The 25,058-nt window shown below is 36.4% G+C and overlaps 1 protein-coding gene and 1 non-coding gene across 5 annotated transcripts in view; one reads left to right on the forward strand and one right to left on the reverse strand.

The window, feature by feature from the left end:
* The window catches only part of Akap6 (A-kinase anchoring protein 6), a 425,557-nt gene that overhangs the window by 138,933 nt on the left and 261,566 nt on the right, over positions 1–25,058 (reverse strand). For all 4 annotated transcript variants that reach the window (XM_023721810.1, XM_004637098.2, XM_023721809.1 and 1 more), the window contains one exon: positions 18,445–18,565. In XM_023721810.1, coding sequence (XP_023577578.1) covers positions 18,445–18,565 — 121 coding nt within the window. The remainder of the gene's footprint in view (positions 1–18,444; positions 18,566–25,058) is intronic.
* Positions 9,432–9,534, forward strand: LOC111818304. Its single transcript, XR_002822327.1, has one exon. It is a non-coding gene; the product is annotated as a U6 spliceosomal RNA (small nuclear RNA).

Here is a 25,058-nt window from a genome sequence, read left to right on the forward strand (position 1 = left end):
AGATGAAAAATAGATAATTCAATTGAATAATTATATTACAGAATAAAATAAAATAGAAAGCAAAGGGATTAGGAAGTTTCATAAAATATATATTTGTGAAATGAATAAAGGCATGGTAGCATTATGAATTACACTTCTTATGTTTATAAATATTAAGTTCATTGGTCTTCGAAATTGTGGTTTTTAAAATTTTATTTATTTATTGGATATAGGGTCTCACTCTGCAGTTCAGACTTGTAGTGATCTTGTCTCAGCTTCCCCAATGCTGTGATTACAGGCATGCACCACCACACCCAGTTTCCGGGCCAGCACAGCACCTATAGTCCCAGGGATTGAACTTGGGTCCCTGCGCTTGCCAGGCAAGTGCTTAGACCACTGATCTATCTTCCCAGCCATGAAATTGTGTTCTGAAAATTCTGACTTTGCCAGATTTCTTATAGAAAAGTCAATAACTGGTCAAAGTAATCTTTGATATCTTCCACCAAAGAGAGAATGCTGATGTACAGCAGCACGCTGATCAGGATCATTCCCAAAGTGTCAGGCCCTGATCCCTGGTGCTCTCGTGCTTATATGGGATAAGCAAGCAAAAAGTACAGAGACAGAATGGCTTATCAATTGGGGACTGGTTTTTACAATGTTCATCACAGTGACCAGTGTTCCTAAGAGACAGCAGCAACCAGAACTGGTACAGGAACGCAGTGCTTGATACATTGTGTCAACTTGAGAAATTTAGAAGTTTAACATACTAGGCAGCCAGGGTCCTCACCTTGTAAACATCCTCCTCCAGTTGGAGAGGAGGCGTGGAGATGGTGTGAATGCTACACCCAGCCTAGGTAGTAGCCTGCCTACATTGTAAGAGAGAAGAGTTTTGCTCTCCCTCCTTTGTAAGAGAGAGAGAGAGAGAGAGAGAGAGAGAGAGAGAGAGAGAGAGAGAGAGCGAGCTGAAATTTAAAGACTTTAGAGCCACTCAGAACATCTGCCTCACATAACAGATGAAGAAAATGAGATCTAAAAAATCAAGAGTTATTGCCCAGGAGGAATCTGGCCTCCTTCTCCAGCACTTTATCGTATCTCTTCTCTAAAATGGTATTTAATGAAACTGAAAAATAAGCCCAAAGACAACTCAAAAAAGGATATATAGAATAAAATACAAACTGGGGCATCAACATAAAGTCCATTGATTCTCTTTGAGAGATTAATATCTGGAGATCTAAACATCAGTGGCCTTTGTCTTTCCAGGAAGAAGCTTCCAGATGAAATAGTCCTGCATACATATGAGTGGGACTGACTCAGAGCACAAATACTAAAGTGATAACCTAACTTCTTTATTAGAAATCCACTTTGGGGTGTGGGTATGAGTACACATTTAAATACTTTTACACTGTTAACTGTTTCTGGCTCTGATCTACAACTTATTTTCTAAATCAATTGGGAAGTTATGCTTTAGGGCAAAATATGGAATGTAGGTTTGATAGCTTGATTTAAGAGCAGTCAAGTCACCAGTTAAGTCCTAACAGAGCACAGTGGCAGCCAAAGTCCAAGTAAGCGTGTTAGATCCACTTTCTGAATTTCTTTGGGTCCCACAAGCTCACTAGAGTATAGGAGGCCACCTGGTGGTCAAAGGAGCCAATTGACCTTTAATAGTTACTGAAAAGCAAGCAGGAATTTGGATTGCTACAAAAGGAAAATTAGAACCCTGGGCAAAAGCATGATATTCAGTAAGTGTCACTACATTATAGTGGACAGAAGATTGAACTAGAAAAATCATTCCACAATGAAGAATAATGTGTATTCCTAAAGTGTTTCTATAATAGTTATTCATATCAGGGATTAGCCAACATTTTCTGCACAATGTTCACTGAAATGGTTTGGGTATGCTGATCATATATATAAACATTGCTCAAACTACTCAACCCTGCTTTAAAAGCACCCACAATTCCATAAATGAACGTATAGCTTTCTTCTACTAAAAGTTTATTTGACAAATAGGCTGTGGGCTGGGTTTGACCTGCAGGCCAAGTTTGTCAATTATGACTTCATACTCCATATTGAGCACATACTACTTACCAAGCATCAGGTGAATCCCACACATCTTAACTACTTTTCATGGCATTTGTATCCCCCATTTCCTCGGTTTGTAAATCGAAGCATAAAAGGTTTTAAATTTTTGTGAAGAAAGCACCAAGTTCCCTTTGACTTAAAAATGCTTTGTGTAGCTTCATGACTATTTTTTCTCTCTGAGACTGAACTCACTTGTTCAGGCCCTCTTTCCCATTTATCTTGCGGAGGCTGTTGCCAGTTTCTTTTGATGGTGACTTTTCTCCTGTTTCCCTACCTCACATACCCTTGAAATGTTGTTTGTCTCTTACCATCTCTTTTTCTCTCACTTCTTTTTATGTTTAAAAACTTTATGTCATTTTTCATAACAACAGATGTAAGAAGCCATGATAAAGAGACAAAAGCAATGTATTAAAAATAGCAAGTCACATACACAACAATAAGCCAAGGAAACTATCACATTGTGCATGCTTTGAGTGGAAATGGAGCCAAAAACACGATGCTAACTCTTACATAATGTATTATGCATCCACTGGGAGAAAAAGCAGTTATGTTCCTAAGTGGGAAAAGGATTTTGGGGGGATTGATTTTTGTCGTTTTTTCTTTCTAAACTTGTTGGAGGTATATACTGTAAGTTGAACCATTGCAGACAGGCCACATTCTTCTTCTAAACCGTCCGTGAACACTTTTATTAACCACTAATAAGAGAGAGCTGAAAAATCTGGGAGAGAAATCCATGGAGCTTGTTAAAGCTGTTCAAATATATGGATTTACCAGGAGTCTCTAAATATTAGTATATTTTCTTCTATAATGAAGTAACTTCAAGGGGAGGATGGATAAGAATGAAACAAATGATTTAAAATATTTTTAACCTGAAAAAGAAAACTGCAAAAGATTAAGAAAGAAATATGAAACAGAGAAGAAATTTAATTATAAAGCATGGAATCTGGTTGATTTGATAATTAAATCTAACAACAGAGGGGATTTACACTAAATATAAGAAGAGTTTCAGGGCAAGGAGAGTTGTTAAACATTTTAATGGGAGGTTGTGAAATTCCCTCTGGAAAGATCTTTAATGGAGGACAAATTCTCTTCTATCTGGAATGAATAAAAAACAATCCTTGAAAGAGGAAATGAAATGAAGGTGCTTTTGGGGTCACATGCAGTCCTGAAACTCCACTGAAATTCTCACTTTCTGTGGAAATAAATAAATATACAAAAATTTCTAAGAGATTAATTTTGGCACAGTCAGAAGAAAAATAGTCATTAAGCAGTTGATTCCATTCAGAAAGTACATATTGAATGCAAAACACTACGTAACCCTGGGGAAATGCCCACTCCAGCAGGGTACAGGTCTGAGCAGTAGTATGGGCAATAGACAGGGAACACAATTATTCAACTCAGTTAAAAAATACCATAATTCCAAGCAAAACAAAAATCTTTGGGTTCCAATCAACTTTCGGGAACTATTTCCTGAACTTGAGAGCAAAACTCCCATAAAAGTTGGCTGTCACAAGAAACTTCTGGTATTACTCATGGTATCCCTGAATCTTTTGGTAAGCAGAGAAGGCTTCTGACACTGTTTCCATGTGTTATACCTTTTCCTGATTCAAGATTAATGGATAGAGCTTTGTGAAGCTATCACCAAAACATAGATTGTAAAATTCTACCCAAATTTGAATTATTCTGCTACATTTCCATGCTGTCGAAAAAAATTTCAATTAGCTCAATGCTTAGAGACTTATTTATACTTAAATTTTAGTGAACATGAGGATTTTTTGCTCATAGTTTATATGACAAGCAGTGTTTCGCAGAATGGATCTTTAGAACCGCCAGGCAGAAGACAGGAAGAGGATACAAAAATAATGCAGACAGGAATGTTCTTCACACGTATTTTCAAGTCTCAGTGTGTGCCAGCTGATGAAAACTGAGTAAGAAGGACAGAATCCAATGGGATGCCAGTCAACTCAAAAAAGAAGTCAAGGCGCACATGAATAAGGCAAAGAAATGAATTTATCACAAGTCTTTATCAAGTTCCCTGGTTGTTTTTTTTGTTTTTTTTTTTTTTAACTTTTTTGACACACGGTCTTGCTATGTAGGTTAGGCTAGCCTTAAACTCACTATGTAATTCAGTCTGGCCTCAAACACATGACAATCTTCCTGCCTCAGCCACCTGAGTGCTGGAATTATAGGCGTGCACTACCATGCTCAACTCAAATTCCAATTTTAAATGGCACATTTTCCAACTTTTTTTAATTGCTTAAAATCATTAAATTTTACAATCACTAGGCAAAACTATATAATAAATAGCTAGGTGCAAATACATATTAAGATATAACAAATAACATAAATTTTGAAAAATTATGAATAGTATAAACATTTTTAAGTGAAAAAAATGCTATAAAGTTCTAAAAGCGTGTTTCAGCCCTTTTCTGGCATTAAAGCAGGGACATTTAATGTTTAAGTTTTCAAATTTTGATTTGCTTTGAAAAGATGGGCCCCTCTTTTAGACTCCTGCCCACCCCACACTTACATCAGGAGTGACCTGGATTCAAGAACTAGACTGAGGGCCAGCCAATAGCTCAGTGGATTAATCCAGGAGTTCACTCTGGGCCTGCTGTGCCAGCCTGGCCCACAGGGCGTGCTGAGACGCGATTGAGACTGGGCTTGGTAGTGTGCACCTGTAACCTCAGCACTTGGGAGGCTGTAAACAGGAGGATCACTATGAGTCTGACCTACAAGGTGAGACCCTGTAGACCCTGTAGACCTTGTCCTAAATTTAAAAAAAAGAGCTAGATTGAGTCCAAATACCCCATTTTTCTCATCCATTTCCTAATTATATTTTTAGTAGATGCCCAAAGATCTACTAATTTAATGAGTGTCCATATTCACCTACACCTATTGTTTGATTTTTAAGTGTCATGTTTGTATTCTAAATATTATTCTCATATGTGATCATACTGACACATGTCTAAAATTCAAGAACATAACAGACTGTTACAGTTTTAGAGGTTAGAGATTACCCATAGAGTTATGACAATGAGTTGTATATTTATACATCAGACATGAGTGTCTGTGTCCTAATCTTCTGTCTATTTTTCTTTTCATACCACTCTTTATTTCATGCTGGTATCAACCTGGCCAAACTTTAGCATTTTGAGTATTAAGAATTGGTCTTACTGTAGTTAGGTTTATCAAAAAAGAGAGAGATTTGGTTTCATTTCATAGACTTACATATTCAGAATGTACAAATGTATGAAAATAAAACCTGTTTTTGAAAAGCAATAGAATTCTGGCATAGCTCTTCTCAAGAGCTTAATTATTAAATAAGCCTTATTGGAAATATGATTTTCAAAATAGACTTGTTGGTTTTCTATTATGTATCAGGCATTGAACTAGGCATTGGAGATATTATCAGTAAACAACACAAACATGAGATTTGTCCTCTTGAAATGTGGAATCGAATAATCATTCATTCTCAAATATGCCTTGCAAAGTCTGAGTTTATCATCTTTATTTAAAAATACATATATTTAACTAATAAAAAATTACCAGTAGCTTTATTATTATGAAGGAGGTGTTTCTCAGAGAGGGACTTGCAAATATTGAAAGAGGTAGCACTATTGTAATGATGCTAGAAAAATCCAGTATGCCAAGATTTATAGCAGAAATGTGCTCCAGACTGAAACTTGGCATATATGAAGGAATTTTTCATAGTTATTTATATGTGCATGATTTCAGCGTCTTGGGACTACCACCATATCTGGTCCAAGGAACCCAGCTTCATCCAAATTCAATTCCAATGAAAATGTTCTTAAAAGATGAAACAAGTTAATACTTTGTGCACATATATGAACACATGTCATGTGTATACATAAACATGTGTGTGTATACTTCCACAAAATTCTTGGTTTTCAATAGCTAAAATGACAAAGTTGATAAAAGTAATAAATTTTCTTCATGCAAATGTTTATGAACATTTGGGATCAATGACTAGGGAGGTAGATGAAATAGTTCAGATGAGTTTCAGGAGTGTATATAGATCCTTTGGAGAAAGGCTAGACCTCTTTTCTTAGAGGTAAAAACTGAAATTGACATCACAAAAAAGGGTATAAGGGTAATATCCTGGTTGGCACCTTCCTAACTACACAAATCTCTCTCTTTATCTCTTTCTCTGTCTCTGTCTCTCTGTCTCTGTCTCTGTCTCTCTGTCTCTCTATTCTCTGTCTCTCTGTCTCTGTCTTTCTCTGTCTCTCTCTCTCTCTCTCTGTGTCTCTCTCTTCCTCTTCCTCTCCCTCTTCCTCTCTGTCTCCTTGTCCCTCTCTCTCTCTCTTCCTACACACACACACACACACACACACACACACACACACACACACACAGGTATTTTATCTTATGTAGATGAATTAAGGTTCAGCAGGATCACCACTCTATTCTGTTAGCTCACCCCAGTGTGCCTCATTAGGGATAGAGTGTCACAGAAATACCTAGTTTAAGAATGTATGAGCTTCATGAACTGCTATATTATTAAAAATATGCTTAGGGATGCCCTTGCTTCTGAGAAGTGAAACTGTCTCCTTAACAGGACTGGCAGATGGTTTTTCAGCAAATGATATTCCTACAGAGTATCTCTCCAAGGGAACTCTTATTCAGCAACTTCTTAGGGCAACTCTGCCTTTAGTGCATCTCCCCACACAAAAAAGCATAAATATTTTCAGCTTTCCTGAATCTGAAAGAATAGAGGAGACTCCTGTGAGAATCAACACGGCAACATTTCCCCAGGCAACATTTCCACCACCAGTGTGGTGAGGTGCTTAAGAAAGTTTGAGAGCTTTCCCAGGACACCCTGATGACCCTGAAAGAGCCAACCAAAGTGCATCATGTTGTCTTTATAAATGTATCACATAACATGAGGCCCTTCTTTCTATGTTATCACAAAAAGCTCATGTAAGGTGTGGAAAAATACTCTTACATTAATTTTACCTGTTTAAGAAAAGACAATATGGGGTCGCAGCGGGTAGGCAAAGAACATGAAGGAAAGACTATGGGTGTTAGGCTTATCCATATTGGGTTCAAAACTGGACTCATTTACTTAGCTCTTGTGATAGTTACTGGAAGAAATATTTCTGTCTACCTCGAAAGCGCATGATAGAACTTCACTTCCCATATTCCCTGAAATTGCTTGGGGCCACATGATTAGTTCTGGTCAACAATTTTGAGTAGAAGTGGAACGTGTCTCCTCTAGGTGTTAGATTTAATGGTCAGCATGAGATCTTCCTGAGTTCCTTTTACTCTTTGGAATAGTAAGTAAACTATTTAAGAAGGTAGCTACTTTGTAAGTCTGAGTCATGGAGTGAAGGTAATGCTAAGCAGGGCCATTAGTCAATCTATTATGGACATGTAAGAAGCACGAGAAATAAATCTTTGTAGCTTTAAGACTCAGATTTGGAGAGTTTTGTTATTTCACTATAGCCTTCCAGTAATGCTGAACCTTGAAGAGCATTCAATAATAACAAACAGTCCACTGTTAGCCACTACAGCATCATGACTGAGAAACTAGTGCTTTTAGGCTAGTCATTTAACTTCTCTGTGGTTTAGGCTCAGAGTTTGTGAAATAGGGAAAACAGGATCATTCTAAATGTTAACTAGGGGCTGGTGAGATATAGTTCAGCTGTCTAAAGCACATGTATAGGCAAGTTTAGGAAAGCACATGGACTGCGGTCCAATCCCTGGTACCACATGCCACACTAGCCTTGCGCCAGGGCAGGCTGAGCCGGCCACAAATATTAACTAGGACAAGGTGAGTAGTCCTTGGTATAATCAAATAGTAAGATTTAACCAATATTAATTTCTATCTCCATCCTACTCTTGTCTGATAGTATACACACACACACACACACACACACACACACACACACTCACAAATGCATATGCATGAAAACATCCTCCTTTTCATAAAATGCTTAAGTAGACAATATTTGTTCTTATTTCCTTTGCTTTATTTTTTTGTCAGAAACTACTTTCTGGGGACCAGGGAGACAGCTCAATGGCATAAGTGCCAGCCCAGAAACTACTTGCCCTAGAAAGTACCCACACACCTAATTTAAGTGCTAAGATTGGCATTTAATCCAATACAACTCACCAACATCACCATGCTTCCACAGAATATTGTTCAATACAGTGTATTCTTTTTACCCCAAAGAAATGAATCTTAAGGGTAAGATTTAAGGAAGCACAGATATTTAATAATGGGAATAGGTGAGATGATTCAAAACTGAAATCCTTTAGATATTACAATCTACTGATTTACTTATTTCTACAGTTAGGGTAGTTATCAGATCAGAACCAAAAAATAATTGATGAATTTATATATGAAAGCACTATGATTAAGCTTATCTCTTCAATGCTTAAAATCTACTGTGAATAGGTACTAGGACTTTTCCAATTTCTAGTCATAGAGTCCTGCTTTAGAACAACGTATATGATATTCTAATATATTATAAAACTAGGATGAATAATAAATATAAAATATTTGGGCTCAAGACCATACATATTTAATATACTTCCTTAAGTTTATAGTTATATTAATCAATGTTTTTGTGATATAGTTACATGGAACACTAAATGTAGTATTTATGCTTTTTACTCCTATACCGTATTGTCAATCAAAATACTTGGTTTTCATCTTTAAACTTTGGTATGGTACTCCTTTTAAAACAAAATAAATAATTCCAAATTTATATCAAAATTGTAAAGTTTAATCATACATTGTATAACTTTTTTCTAGCCTGTTCTTTAAAAATAAAGAATTCTGTGTTCAGTCCCTGGTACTGCAAGACCCTGAACCAATTACATCTATATCATTTTTTTTTAAATGGGGGCTGGCGAGATAGATCAGTGGACTAAAGTGCCTGCTTAGGCAAGCGCAGGGACCATGATTTGATCCCGAGCACCATATGCAATGCCAGCCCCACCCTCAGCGCACACTGAGCTGGCCAGAGTCCCAGTATAGTGGCACACGCCTGTAATCCCAGCACTGGGGAGACTGAATACAGAAGGATCATTATGAGTCCGAGCTGCATAGTGAAACCCTGTAAGAACCAAATACATTAAAAATAATAATAAAAATAAAGAATGCTATGAAGTATGTGAGGGACATTTACATTAAGTCACTGACTTGAAATACATTTGTAGTATTGAGTGCTTCAGAAGCCAAAGAAGACAGTGAACCAAATGCTCTTTCTTCTTAGAAATTAAAGTGCTGCTTTAACTTATCGTGTGGAGTTCAAATGAGAATCTACAAATATCTAGGTTTAAATCCAAAGCTCTCAACTTAACATAGGAATAAAAAGTGCACATTCCTACTTAATTAAAAATTTTCAGCAGCACATATACTAAAATTGGAGTGACACAGGAAGATTAGCATGGTCCCTGCACAAGGATGGCACACAAATTCATGAAGTGCTCCATATTTAAGAAAAAAAAATTTTCAGAAAGTTAAAGGATGAATTTTTTTTTCAATTTAATCTAAACTTTTTCTAGCAAACTTGAATGATTATCCTGATTGCAATTAATAAAATCTCCTTAACCGGTCAACTCATTTCAATGCAATTTGTAATCATTTGGATTTTAACATGATGGTTATTACTTATTACCTTGAAGCCAAGAAGCACAATGAGATATTGATTACTTTTAACCTTTAGATCCAAGGATTCAGGAAAGGTCAGAGTAGGGGAGCACTCTTTGGCTGGCAAATGGATAGCCTTCAGGAGAATTCAAATGATTCCCATTGGCCAAATAGACCAAAGATTAGTTTATTCTCTGGCCTGACAAGAAATGATGATGCTTTCAAAAATAACACTTAACACATATTTAGCAAAGTATCCCATTTATATAATCAATATCCTCAGATGTGCTTCCCATTGCAGCACGTCACAGGCAGTTAACCCTTTCCCAAGTTTTTTTGAAGAAGCTTCTTTGTTGGAATGAGATATTAAACATAATACTTTTTATTGAAATAAAATCATCTCATCAAATGAAGATTTCTTGATAGATTCCTGAAGGTTGAGTATAATTACGGGCCAATAGTATTTCTTTTTGTTTCCTTTCCATAATAGCATTTAAAACTATTCTTTACTTTTGTATTAGTGAAAAGTAAGGCATCCTAGGCAGGGTCCAGAGGAATCACAGGCAAGAGAAATGTAACTGTTATGTGTTAGATTAATTTGCAGAACACTTGGCATTATTATTGCCAAGTCGTCAAATTGTTCCAAGTTGTTCCGGAAGGTTGTTATTAATAGTATGTTTTCTGAGGAAAGTTCTGTCTACTTTTGGAACTGCATTTCTGTTGCCAAGGAAACTCCTTTAAGCACAGTTTTCTAGGAGCACACTGCTGCTTTTGTTTGCCAGTGTCCTATTCATATCATCTAAGTAAGCATTTTACATGCTCCGGCCCTCAGTCCCAAGTGTTGAAGTTCAGCCCATTTAAGTTGCTTTTTCAAACAGAGCTAATTCCTGCTATGATTTTCCTCTCTGTTTTTCTCCTCCATTCTCTCCTCCCTCCACCCAAACACCCTCTCTTTCTGCCTTCTTTCCGAACCCTCTAACATACCCAATTCTTACTACTCAAAGTTTATTTTTTAAACACTTGCAGAAGGCAAACGATTTTCATAAGTTTTTGATAAACTAACTTCAGTTGGAATCATAATTCCACAGACTGGAGCATGACTCCTTCAAGTTTTAATTATCTTTCACTCTAAAATGAATGTAGTCATTTCCTACTGACTCCTTTACTGAAGTGCTGAGGAAAATATGTCATTGAGTCCGGAGCCAGCCCCGTTGTTGTGATTAAGCGTGGTCACATGGCCCATCTCTGCCAAAAGGAGGGCCCTGAGAAAAGGTGACAAAGACAGTGATTTCCTGTCAGCAAAGAGTACGACAGGGCTGTCTAGAAGTGATGCAAATGAGGGGAACTTTCCCCACGGCTTGTTTGATCCACTCTAGGCCAGAGCTGGCCAGGCCGGGGAGAGAGAGAGCTGCACAATGCCACAGAAGCCAGCCCGGAGAGCCAACGCACCTTCCGGACAGTAGCTCACTCGCAAGACACAAAAACTGCTGGCGCGATTTGCTCTCCTTGCCCCTCCACAGACAGGGCCAACTGTCTTTTGGCATCCGGGTCTTTTAATATCTTTCCCTGGTGATTCGAGTAGGAAGTATAGCATCCAGCATGAACAATGTTTCATATATGGTTCAAAAATCACAATCATCTACTTTTTCTTTTCCTACACATTCTCAGGATGGGTTTTTTGCTCTTTATATAAAAATAATAATAATGAAGAAACCAACCAGAAAAAATACCCTTAAGTCTTCATACCAAATATTGATTCATCTAAAATCAAATTAATAACACAGTTAATCTAAAAACATTTTGAATTTTAACAAAAATGGAACAAAAATTCATTTCTGGACCAGAGTAGAAACAGCCTCGATTTTTGCTACTCTGAACACTTAAAAAATGACCAGATAATATTATTTCAAATATTATAATGATTTTAAGCATATTCTTCTTATCTTAATGAAGTTTTAATCTAACATATAATTAGGTTATACAATTAATCTACTGGGAAAGAAGTAAAAAAAAATCATTAAATCTTGTGCCTAATATATCTGGTACATTTTTACTCTGACATCTTCAATAACTAGTAATTTATTTCATTTGGAACAATCAGAGTTAATGTGTAAAACTTGGTGCTGAAATTCAAACAATAAGGCCTACTTAAACATAATGCAATTTTTATATTTGTTTCTCTTTTATGAACCAACTTATAAAAATAGTTAAATTAATGAATTTTTTTCTATGTTAAGCCTACCTACTATGACCTGAATTATAAAGCAGGCAAATACTACATTTTTAGGAGCTCAAGTTCAGTCACAAGTGTATTTAGCCACATCTGAAATAATTTCGGTCAATATAATCCAGAAGAAAATGAAAGGTATGTATTCCAGATGGTTGAAATTTGTGAATTTATAAAATATAGGAATAGTGTGATCAACCTGTTTTCTATGATGAGTTCATAATTATGACAACATTGTTTAGCCACCAATAGTTATGAAATAAATCAGTTATGTCCCACTGATCTTCCTCCACAGTATATTTCTTATTCCTCAGAATATCTAATTGCATTCTATATATTTTTCTTTTAAAAATCATAATGCTAGGGCCTGCGAGACAGCTCAGCGGACTAAGAGCTTGACTAGGCAAGTGCAGGGGCCAGGGTTTGATTCCTCACACAACATGCCATGCCAGCCCTGCCCCTGGACATGCTGAGCAGGCAACAGAGTCCAGGCATAGTGGGGCACACCTACCATCCCAGTGCTGGGAGGCTTGAAAACAGGAGGATCACTACGAGTCCGAGCTGTGTAGTGAGGCCCTGCACAAAATACATTAAAAAAAATTTAATACTAAAAAAAAAAAAACCCAAAAAATGATGCTTACTTTTTAACTCACACCCAAATTCTGTATAGTAATATTTTCCCATCCTTCCTTGCTCCTTTAAAGTTTCCTTTTCTTTGCTATTTCTAAATTGTCTTTCTCATATTGTTTAGTCTTTAATTTTTTATTTATTTATACTTTTAGCATTTTAAAAATCTGTTTATCCATCTACCCATTGCTTTTATTAACTCATTTTTATTTTTTCTGTTTGATTAAATTAACTAATTTTTCCTGTTTTTCTAATATTCTCTTCCAACATATCACGGGTTTTTTTTTTTTTTTTGTATTTCTAGGGAAAGGTCTACAGGGTGTTCTGGGTCTCACTACTAGATTGGACTCGTAGTGATCCACCTGTTTAGAGCCTCCCAAGTGCTAGGATTATAGGTGCATGCCACCATGTCCCATCTCAATTGCCATCTCAGTGCAATCCAGGGGCAGGGCTGGCACGGCAGACCCGGGCATTGAACTCCTGGCCCTTGTGCCTGCTTGAAGGCGCTTTAATCTGCTGAGCTATTTGGCCGGCCCTCCAACATATCATGTTGATACCCTACTTTTCCCATTTGGCCAAACTATCATTGAAAGCCATCACCTTTGGTGAGAGCTGTGCTCAAAATCTCTAAACTTTGCCTACCAATGGAATCAGAAAAATAATTTGTGCTCTTGCTAGAGGAATTATGGCTACCAATTTACTTATAAGAGATACTGTAGTACAGATTTTCAATCATGTTATTCTAAGCCCTTAAATATAAAAACTCTAAAGAAAATGTTTTCATATCAAAATAATAAATATCAGTTTCTTTAAAAGCAGTATTATGCTTCTTCTCATGAAAAATGTAAATTACACAACTAAGCATATTACTTCTTGCTTTTATCACCAAGAAACTAATAAGTAAATAATTAAATAAATAAGGATCATCTTTATTAACTATCCTGCTTAAGACTTTACAATTCAAGTGCTGGCATGTAATTCTTCTCATAGAAGTGGTCTTTAGTCCCTGCATAGTTTTTGTAGTTCTGATTATGTATTTATATGTTTTTAAATTTTTGTGAGCTAGGATCTTGTTACATTGCCCAAGCTGGCTTTAAGCTCTTGGACTCAGGTAATCCTTACGCCTCATCTACTAAAGTAGTGGGACTGCAGGAATGAGCCACCGTACCTGAAATATTTTTAAAATATTTTTATTACTTTCCTAAGACTGAAATTTACAGCAAGGTAAAAATGTAATTAATATGTTTGACACAATTTGCTATGAAAAAAATGGTCCTTTTTGTTTTATATATAGAATATCTTTGAATAACACTTACATCAATGGAGAAAAATACAGAAAACCTGTATTTTCCCCTTATAATGCAGAACTAGATGTGTAACTGAAGCTTAAAATAAAATATAAAATATCAGTGTGAGTTTCCTGGATGTATAAATATCTTAGTTGAAGTTGGTACTCATATTATTTTTAAGCTGGGAAAGTTAATCTTAACTATTCTTTGTTTCTGTTTGTTTTTCAGGCACAGTCTCACTTTGTAGTTCAGGCTGGCTCTGAATTCTCTATGTAGTCCAGGGTGGCCTAGAACTCACAGCCATCCTCTTGCCTTAACTGCCCCAGTACTGTGATTACACACATGTACTACCACCATGTCTAGCTTATTTTTAACCATTTAGAAATCATACTAACATTTTATACATAAGGAGCAGATAAGGCATTCATTAAGGAACACATCCATACATGGGATGTTTTAAAGAGTTTCATGCTATCTGAAAGCAATTCATGTTCAATTATAGCAATAAGTACCAGACAAAAATTTCTGAATTTGGTCCTTAAACTAACCCTTACATTCTGGAATCTCACATCAACCCCGGATCACCAGGAGTTCTGCAAGTTGTGTTCAGTGAGTAACAGAGAATTGGCAGTGCTTTATGCACAGGTAAGGAGATCCTGACAGTGCTTGCCTTTAAAGCACTACAAAGTCAGCTGAGATTGCTGGGCAGGACAGTACAGCAGCAGCAGCAGCTTGAGCTGAAATATTTTCAGGTCACTCAGTCTATAAAATTTATAGGATGGGGGTGGAGGTGACTGAGATTCCCTGAGTCCAAGAATGATGCCACTTTTGATCCATAGAAATGAAAAAAGTGAAGCTTTTCCATTGTGAGTGGGTTTTAAATATTTCTCCATTAATAGTTAATGCACATGCAGGCCAGCAGAGTGACAGCTCCTTGTGATTATGAATTCTAGCTTGCAACTCCAGTCCAAATAGGAGCTGAACTTTCAAAATCACAGTGGTTACTTTAGACAAATTAAACTGTCCTACTTAGGAAGGTAGAAAGAATGAAGAGAAAGAAAGTAAGAGAGTGGGAGCAAATTCTCCTTGGAGGAGATTCTCAGTTTGAGGAAGAAAGCAAGAGAAAGCACGATGTTTGCTTTTCTAGGCTGATGATCCTGGCAATGCTTATCAGCAAATAGGTGCGGAAGTTTTCTATGGAGAGGTGGAGAGAGAAGATACTAGTATTATACAGCTCACTGTCTTAAAGCAGGACCAAGAATATTTTAAGGGAATGGTTAATTTTCATTAAGAATGGGGTTTCTCTCAGAAAATTGTACTCTAACATTAGTTAGAAAGTCTTACATCTCCAACAATCTGAAAAACAACTAGAAATAGGTTAAACAGCAAATAGACTTTACAGCTTATTGCCATAAATTAGGTCAGGTCATGTCAATGTATTCTCTCTTAATTAAATGCAGTTCTTTTCCTTTATATGCTCTGTATATTTTGCTGGTTTGGATAAACAAATAACACATTAGGTATACTACTGTGAAGATCTGCTGAATGTGTAGTCTAGGGAAGTTCCACATCCAGGAAGTAATGCCAGGTCATTTTCTAGCAGAGACTAGAATATAAAAATAGATAGAGTCAGGAAAGTAGTGTTTAATATTGAAAATGGTAAATCAGCTTCACTCACTTGGACTACTAGAAAATCTTACTAGGTTTTCTCTAATTTGACATTTCCAAATATATACCTCAGAGATCAACTTAGGATTGTACAAATGCATAAATATGGGGCTAGGCATAATGATCTGTGTCAGGAAAGCAGTTAAATGATGAAATACAGAGAACCATCCATACAGAGAAGAACAAAGGTTTCAAATGCCGTGGCAGCAAGAATGATGATTCGGTCCTGGCCTGCAGTTTCATGAGATTTTACATCATTCACCTGGAGATCTCTGGAAAGCTTCACTCTCATCCTTTCATTTATGCTAGATATTATGAGCACCATTTCCATCCTCAAGTGTGAGTGTGTGTGTGTGCATGCGTGCATGCTTAAGATTGAGCTCAGGGCCTTATATATGCCAAGCAAGTGCTCTACCACTGAGCTACATTCTCTGATCCTTAATTTTGTAACTCAACAACTATTAGATCAATATCAACTGTATATAGAACACACATGCACAAAATACAAGTGCAAGGCATTTGTCTTAGTATTAATAATGCATTCTAAGAAATGTAGATGATATATATATAGGTTATGGTGAACTGAAAATGCTGTGAAATGGATTTGGGTCCTGTTGAGTCATCACAATGACACAAATGGCAAACATTCTGTAGCGCAAGGTCCTGCAAACTAATGAAAAGTTGCTTGCCCCAACATCAACAGTGCTCTTCATGAATGTTGATAAGATATTGATATTTTTTTCAGGACAACAAATACAATGATAAAAATGATTACAGAAATTTCAGGTAGTCTTTAAAGCCAAGGAAGTCATGTGAACCAACTGAAAGCTTTATTCTACAAAGGTTTCTGATCAATAGGCTACAAATCTCCCCAAGCCATCAGTTTAGCAGATTCCAGGAAAAGCAAATTAGAATAGAAGAATGTGATATTGAAAATGCTGACTTAAACTGAGAATCCCTGGGGGTTCTTGGAGAAGACCTGAAATTAATTTTCCTCAGTTTTTCTAATTCAGGAGTCGCTCTCCTTTCTGAATGACTCCTTAGTCAGTGTCCTTAGGATTGCTTTGGAGATTTCTAGACTTCTGAATAATTTGGGGGCTCACCTAGAGAAGGACCCTACAGACCTGTGATATGTGCCCTCACTTGTTAATTCAGACTTTGCATTTAGCTTTTACTTGTAAGCTAAATGTAAAGTTAGTGCTGGTCTAACTGTTGAGCATCTAGAAGCAGAAGGATGATAACAGGACATGAGTCATGAATAAAAAGCACAGTATGGAAAATGTTTGGAAAAATACTATAACACAGAAGTACTGAGTGGGTGGAATAATGGCCTTCAAGATGCCAAAATGGGAATTCTGAGGCGAAGTGCTTACAAGGAAAGCATCAGAAAAAGAAGACTGCACTTTTTGTTCAATGATTTCCTATTAATTGTTATGTAAATTATATGAATGTGATTTTGAAAAAGAACAGCAGTGTTTCAGAAAAAATAGTGGCTTATGTGCAAAACACAAAATGCATATAGAAGAGAAGAAGTGTTATTTGGCATCATGAGTGCAATAAATTCTGAGATAATAGCTTAAGAAGAAAGTATGAATTTTTCATATCTGATTCTTGAACTTGACATGAAATATGAAATCATCTACCTTTAGTTAGATTAGCTTGAAACCACTGCTCTATTAATATATCATGCCAGATGATATACTGTATAGGTTTGTTGTTAATGTGAACAGCTATCTATACGGGAACCAGCTAATAGTCAACAACCTAGATCAGTGTTGGACAGAATTCTTTATAAAGTAAAACAGCCCCATTTGCTGAGTCCCTGGAGTGCTTATATCTTAAGTAAAATGATTCCTAAAGGAATTTAAGGTCAACTAGATCGATAAACATCTCTCATTAGAGGAGGCAAAATTAAAATTATTTATTAAAGGCAATTTAAAATGGTAAAATTGGAAGAAAGAAGACAACTTTTATTTGACCTTGAATGTACTTCTTATACTACAAGAAATTTTAAAAAGCTAGAGTAGTTGTTTTGTGTCATTATACTGTTGCTGATTCTGTGGTTAGTTATTAATTTTATTTTTTATGATTCACAATCTGCTCTTTGAAATATGCCATATGCTCAAAGCAATTCAAGGATGACAACTGTCAGAATTACTTCAATAAAAATTGCCTAAATGAGGAAGATTTACTGCAGTCTGATATTTCAGTAGAAAGTCCCTCTTACCTCCCTGACAGCTTTTTGAGGCATTGTGAATCTGGCAGCCATTTTTTTCAGTCACATGGTTATTTTGTAAGAACCACCAAGACTAAGTAGCATTGGTAAAACACACTAGGCTAAGGGTGAGTTAGCAGACATGGAGAGCAATACAGGTAGCCATCAGATGGATTGTCTGCAATCAATATGTGAGTTCCAAGCCAGTTTTCCTAAATTGTACAAAATGTATTGACTTAATATGACAGTGTCTCTCTATGTATCACTAATAAACATTAAATTGAATGATTCCAGTACCCTTGTAGCAGAAAGCTAAGCAGAAGGCAAATTTCTTTTTTCTCTATGAAGATCTAAGGGGTGGATTCTACCTGAGGGCTCCAATCAAAACACATTTTGTTAAATGTTACCAGTCCATTTATCCTTCATTTTGCTCCAGTCTATTTGTTAATGCAGTTTCATTTATTGCTATTCATCTTGAAGATAAATCTTTGTCCTTCTATAAAATTACACCAAATAGAATGTGATAAAGGGAACTTTCTTGCAATTATGATGTTGGTGCAGCCTGTCAGCACACAAGGGATGGAAATGAGTTTGGGGACAGGGAAGGGAATTCTAACAGACACCATGATACACACAATGAAAGTAAAGATATCCTGAGAGAGAGAGAAAGAGAGACTTGTCAGGCTAATCAGATCTTCCACAGTAAGTTAAAGGCAGGAATGGTAGCTCTAACCTTGTAAAGATGCTGCTGCTGCTCCTCTGACATCATCAGGTCATGGCTGTCCATCACGAGGGACTCCATGTCAATCAGCCAATCCCAGAGCTCCTGATAGTCTGAATCAAAGTCCAGAAGCCTGAAGATAAAGCACAAAATGTATTATGCATAAATACAGGGTAGTTGTTAAAAATCTCATATTAGAATAATATATTCTTGAAAACCCATGATGTTCCTAAGTGATACCTATAAAAAGGAAAAGGGAAAAATTCTCTGTGTGTAGTTACACAGCAGGTAAAACAGGGACTCAAGGCCATGTCACACAGATACCTCCTAGATTTTAAAAATATAACATGTAATTCCAATGCTTGTATCTGAGACATGGCATGGCTATGTCCACCTGCTAATTCTTTCTGAAGATTTGCAGCACTTGAACAGAAATGACCATGACTATGTCCTTGGAAAACAATACTGCCATTTAACACATTGAGAAATGGAGGATCAGAGATCTCGACAGTTTCGTGGTCCAGAATTTTGGATAAATGTAGCACCTTCAAATTTTTAACTGCTTTTTTATATATAAGATTTTCCATAAATACTGCATCTCAATAGATTTATGATAAAGAGTACTAATTGCACTAATTTTATACAATGATAGCAACATACTGTCAGATCCAAAATATCATTTCTACTGGAAAATGACTCAATCATTTATCTGCTCCTCTGCTGTCTATCTGCCTATCTTGAGAACATATATCCTACATTTATTTTTATGGATGAGTAGCCAGCATTTCAGCTTAACACTCAGAGATAGGCTTGAGTGACTCTGGTAAGCCACTGAGAACCAGTGGCAGATCCAGTATTAGACAGGTGTTCCCCACAGACATGTAGGAAACAAAGGTAAGGACAGGAAGTCAAAACAATGAATCTTTGAATAGCCAGCTATCATTAAAATTCAAAGGAGGATCACTATGGTTCTCAACAAAATAAATCATTAGAATAAGGAGCTTAAAAGGATTAATGTGATTCTCTATTGAAAGCCTGGTGAATAAGTAAAGCCTAGATTCTTCTAAAACACTATGATCAGAAAATGAAAGTACAGACGAAAAGCTATGACTCTGCCCCCATCAACTAACCCCCCTGAAAGAAATACTACAGTATTACCGAACTCTCTATTAGTACTAATGAGGCAGGAGCCATAGGTCTGAATTCAGATTTGTCATCTGAGTTTTGTATTTATTATCTCTTTGTTATTATCTCTATACATTAGACAGGTTTCAAAAGAAATGAATGCCTAACTTTAATAACATAATTTAAACATAATATATCTGTCAAAAATATTTAAGGTGTGCCTGGTGATAGGGAAACTAGATCTAGAACTACTTAATGACTTTATCTTAATTATAAAGATCTTGATTAAGAACATGAGCATTCAAAGTCAAACACTATCACTGGCTAATGTGAAAGTAAATAATAAGTGTTTACTGAATACCAGAGATATGTATATTTGACGTAGTCAAAACTTTCCTTAAGGCTATGGTGGCAAAAAAAATGTTTTTCAAACTTATACTTATGGGACATTTTACAGAATTGAAATATTGTTTTATCAGCTACTCTTCAGACAGAGGACTAATATCCAGAATATATGGAAAAATCAAAACATTATACTCCTTGAAAATAAAAGACCCAATCAAAAAGTGGACAGTTAAAATGAATAGATACTTCTCAAAAGTACAAATGCCCAATAATTAATTAATTAATTTGGTACAGGATCTCGCTACGTAGTTCAGTCTCATAGTGATCCTCCTATCTCAGCCTCCCCAGCACTGAAATTACAGGAGTATGCCACCACACCCAGTTTTGGGGGCCGGCTCAATGTGCCCAGGGTTCTGGACCAGCAGGGCTGTGGTACTAGGGATCAAACTTGGGTCATTGCACCTGCTAGGCAGGCACTTAGACCACTGAGCTATTTCTAGAGCCCCAAACGGCCAACAAATACATGGAAAGATGTTTAACATATTTGGCATTTGATAAGTGTAAATTAAAACAACACAGAGCTTCCATCTCACTCCAGAAGCAATGACTACTGTCAAGAAATCAAATTCATTAATAATAAATGCTGGTGGAGCTGCAGGGAGAAAGGAATTGCTCTATTTTCATTGGTGGAAATATAAATTAGTACAACTATTATGGAAATCAGTGTTAAGATTATTCAAAAGACTAAAACTAGAAATTCCATTTTACCCAGCTAGTCCCCTTCTATGTATTCTCCCCAGAGAGTTTAATACATCATATTACATGTTTACAGTGACAAAACTCATAGACTCTAAATCTTGAAAGTGGTCTGCATGTCCATCAACAGATGAATGGATAAAGGAAATGTATTTCTTCACAATGGAGCACTACTGTGCCACAAAGATGGACAATTTTAGTTATTTTTAGGAACATGGATGTGCCTTGAAACCACAATGTTAATTGACATAAATCAAATACAAGTTTAAATGTTGAATTCTTTTTCTTATACAAAAACCACAAAGCATAAAAAGCAAGATGAAACTTAAATATGAAACAGAGCAGTAGATGTATTGCAAATGGGAAAGGGACCAAGAGATGGATGGGTGGGGAAGGGAAGGGTGGGGAAGGGAAAGTAAAAGCAATAAAATGTGTTAAGTGCATGTATCAACTTCCAATGATGACTATGATTGGTATGTATTATAAACATACCAATATGTTTTATACCAAAATAAAATTTTGAAAGAAAATATTTAAAAGAGAAAAAAATGCAAGTATGGATTCAGTGGAGGAAGGAGGGACTTGAGGTTTTGAATTTCTCCTAAGTGTTGGATGCAGTTGGTCCATGGCCCAGACTTTGAGTAGCAAGAACTTCCAGCATAGAGACTGGGCGTGATGACACATGCCTGTAATCTCAGCGCTTGGGAGGCTGAAACCAGGAAGAACACTATGAGTCTGATCTGTGTAGTGAGACCCTTAGACCTTGTACTAAATACATTTAAATAAACTTCCAGGATATATATAAAATCTGAACTAATATTCTATTTCAAAATAAATCAGAAACAAATCAAAAGAACAACCACTTTACTAGGAGCAAACAATCAGAACTTCTTTGTTAACTCAGTAATGAATTTGGAATGACCAGTTTCCATGGTAAGTATAATCATTTAGGAATTCCTAAATTATGGTGGCCATTTCTCTCTCCTTTCATCTTCCTATATTCTACTTTCATTAATATTTGTTTGGGATAAATAAATACACTCATTGTGGAGAACCGATGCATCTGGATCTTTTATACTTCACCTTCCTCTCCCCTCCTTCCTGTCTCCCCTATACAAGAAGATCTTCCCATTTTCGCAAAGCCTGTCTCCATGTTTCTTATCATCTATCTTTTATTTTTCTTTTTAAATTATTTATTTGGATTTCTCATATAAGAGAAACCATGCAATATTTAATTTTCTGTGTCTGATTTCTTTCACTTAACATTATTGTCTCAGGGTGTATCCATTTTTTACTTTCATATATTTTAATCATAAAGACAAGTGAAATACTACCCACAAAACTAGGAAACTATAATCCAGGGGAATTATTAAGAGTAAATCAAGGGATAAACTCACCCCTTCCACTTAAGTTGATTTGGAGATTAAGAAAAAATTAAGGGTAGGAGGAACAAATGCTCCCAGATGTGTCCTCTCCTTTCTTGGTCTGTACTTAAAGGTAAGGTACATAAGAAAGGTTAAGAGACAAGCAAAAAGCACAAGCATGTCAGCTCCATTTCCTGCTAGACAATCACAGGGAGATTATCTTGCATGGTGTCCCCTCAACAGGTGACATAGGGCTTCTGGGGGTGGGGGAGGTAGAGGGGAAGGGGGAAGAAAGAGAGACTGACTGACTGACAGAGACACAGACACAGAGACACAGAGAGACAGAAGAGAAGAGAGGGGTGGGGAGAGGAGTGTAGGGGGGAGAGGAGAGGAGGAGAGGAGAAGAGAGGGGAAAGGAAAAGAACTTGATTTGGTTAGGGTCCACCTTTTTCTTTTTTAATTGTATTTTGTGCAGGGTCTCACTACACAGTTTGGACTCATAGTGGTCCTCCTGTTTTCAGCCTCCCGAGCGCTGGGATTATAGGTGTGTGCCACCACACCCACACTCGTACAGCTCAGCATACCAGAGATGGAACCCTGGTCTCTGTGCTTGCCTAAGCAGGCACTTATTCTGCTGAACTCTTGCTGGCCCCTAAGGTTCCCTTTTATTCCCTGTTTTCTAATTTGCCCAAGACAAGACTCTAAGATTGCCTGAAAATTCATCTGGTAATCCTGACAGAAGTGTTGCCATAGCAACAAAGGAACAATGAACCCAAGGATAGACAAGTGGGCCTCTGAGTCACACCTAAGAGAGTTGGTAGGACCAGTGAAGGCTGATTCTAGGTGTAGGAAGAAATGCCACAGGGGTCCCAACTAGGCCAAGAGCTAACTAAAGCTAGTCCAGCCACAGTTCTCCACTAGGGACAACCTCAGATGCCCAGGACAAGACATGTCCCTGAATCCATCCAGTCTGTCCCCAGGAGACACCGCTTTATCCCAGAATCACAAGGTCACTGTAAACTATTTACTCAGATACCACCCTGGAGAAAAGAATGGAGAATTATAGGAAATCTGAAAAACTGTACAATAATTCCAAGAAATTATTCATTAAAGAAATTATTCCCTAAACTCCCATCTCAAGCAAGTCTTTTCCTTGCTTTCCCAAGAAAGAGTGAGTACAAGATGCACTATAAAAAGTATAATCAGCAAAAAATTAATATAGTTTGTTTTCTTTTTATATGTTTATAGTGAATAAAACCTCTTCAATTATGGCTAAGAAATTCAGAGGCCAGAGATCAATTTATTATCTTTATATCCCATGTCAAGTATTACAGCTAGTGAATTACAATGAATTAATGTACATAAACCAAAAACTTTCAGTAGGCAAAGATGACTTCCAACGAGCAGCTAGTGATAGAGATAACAATATGTCATCTCCAAAAGCCAATACCAGATAAACCAAAGATAGACTTCACTTCAGTGAGATTTTTGTTTTCAGTTTATGGTAATGGTACATTTGCTTCCTTGAAATGACTGTATGTAGTTGATACTCAATTAACTAGTTGTCATTCTATTCCTCTTTTTATTGTGAAAGGTAAAAGAGATCTATGCATAATATAATTAGTAATAAGTAGATTTTTAAATAAATGAAAAATAGATTCAGGACAATAAAATGATATACATCATGGAAATTATTTTCACATGGCACTTAACCATGTCTTTATATCTATTGAACTGCTTCTTTCCGTTATTCTCCTATTTAGGATCTTATACAGAAAGATGTTTCTTTTACTTGAATGAACCTAAGAGTTCTTCTCCGAGTGCACACTGGAGACCTACAAGTGATGAGCGAGCCTAATATACACAGTAATCATTTCTCCATGCTAGTCTGCTTTCAGCCTAGCTAAGATACTTAGGTTTGATGTTTGATTTTTTGGATACGGTAAGTGCTTTGGTCTGTGTCTTGGCTCATCAATGCAGAATCAGCACCAATGTTCTAAACAAACAATTCTTACAAAACCCCGAGACAAAAACTCTTAGAGCAGAATTTATGCCTCATAGTGTTGGTTAGGTGTTAATTCACAAACTTGGAAAAGACTTGAGATTTTTTTCCAGTTTTAATGAAATTAAATACATAACTCTGTGGCCAATCAGAAATGGATTATTGAATTTCTTTGTTGATTCTTATGAATGCTTTTGCGAATGACTACAATTTTAAGTGCAAAATTACTTTAGAAAAATTCTTAGGTAAGGAAACAGCTAAGTTTCTTGTTTTTGTTATTTGCAAAATACGTATTTTCAAATAATATTATAAAACACAATGTCTTCTAGGAAAAGTGCTAGCTACTGTACAACTAAACAGAAAAGATCACAGATGGGTGACTTCATCAACAGTACCACAGAACTAGTTAGCAGTTTTAAATCCCCTTGAACTATATGTCAATTTTGTCAGCTCAATTCAGAAGCAGATTATTATCTTGAATTTCTGGTAACAAATGCTCTAGTCTTTCTTTTCACAAGGGAGAGAAGCTACTCCTGGTAAGTATCTGGGAGTCTCCCAAATATAATGATGATAATCACTCATTTGGAAGGACCTTCCTCCCAATATTTTCTTGTAATTACGCTTATGTTTATTGTGTCAACTCATTTATTCACATACGTACTCTCCAAATGATGTTCAAAGGTCTGAAAGCATACCTTTTTGGTGCTCTATGGATATATAATGAAACCTATAAATTTTTTTGTAGTTTTACAGAAGGGTCTTCAGGGTGTTCAGGGTGTCACTACTAGATTGGACTCATAGTGATCTGCCTGTTTACAGCCTCCCAAGAGCTGGGATTATAGGAGTGTACCACCATGTCCAGTCTTACCTATAAATATAAAGCAAATTCAAAAATACCCCATAAAAGTGCTATAAATCAAACACATCACCAAACTGGGTATTATTTTTGACATTTGTCCTTAAATGGTCATATAATTTATCTTAAATATACTCTGAATTAAAAATTCTGTCTCTCTATCTCTGTCTCTCTGTCT

This window comes from Octodon degus, unplaced genomic scaffold (genome assembly GCF_000260255.1).
Source record: "Octodon degus isolate 3935 unplaced genomic scaffold, OctDeg1.0 scaffold00086, whole genome shotgun sequence".
NCBI classification, from domain to species: Eukaryota; Metazoa; Chordata; class Mammalia; order Rodentia; family Octodontidae; genus Octodon; species Octodon degus.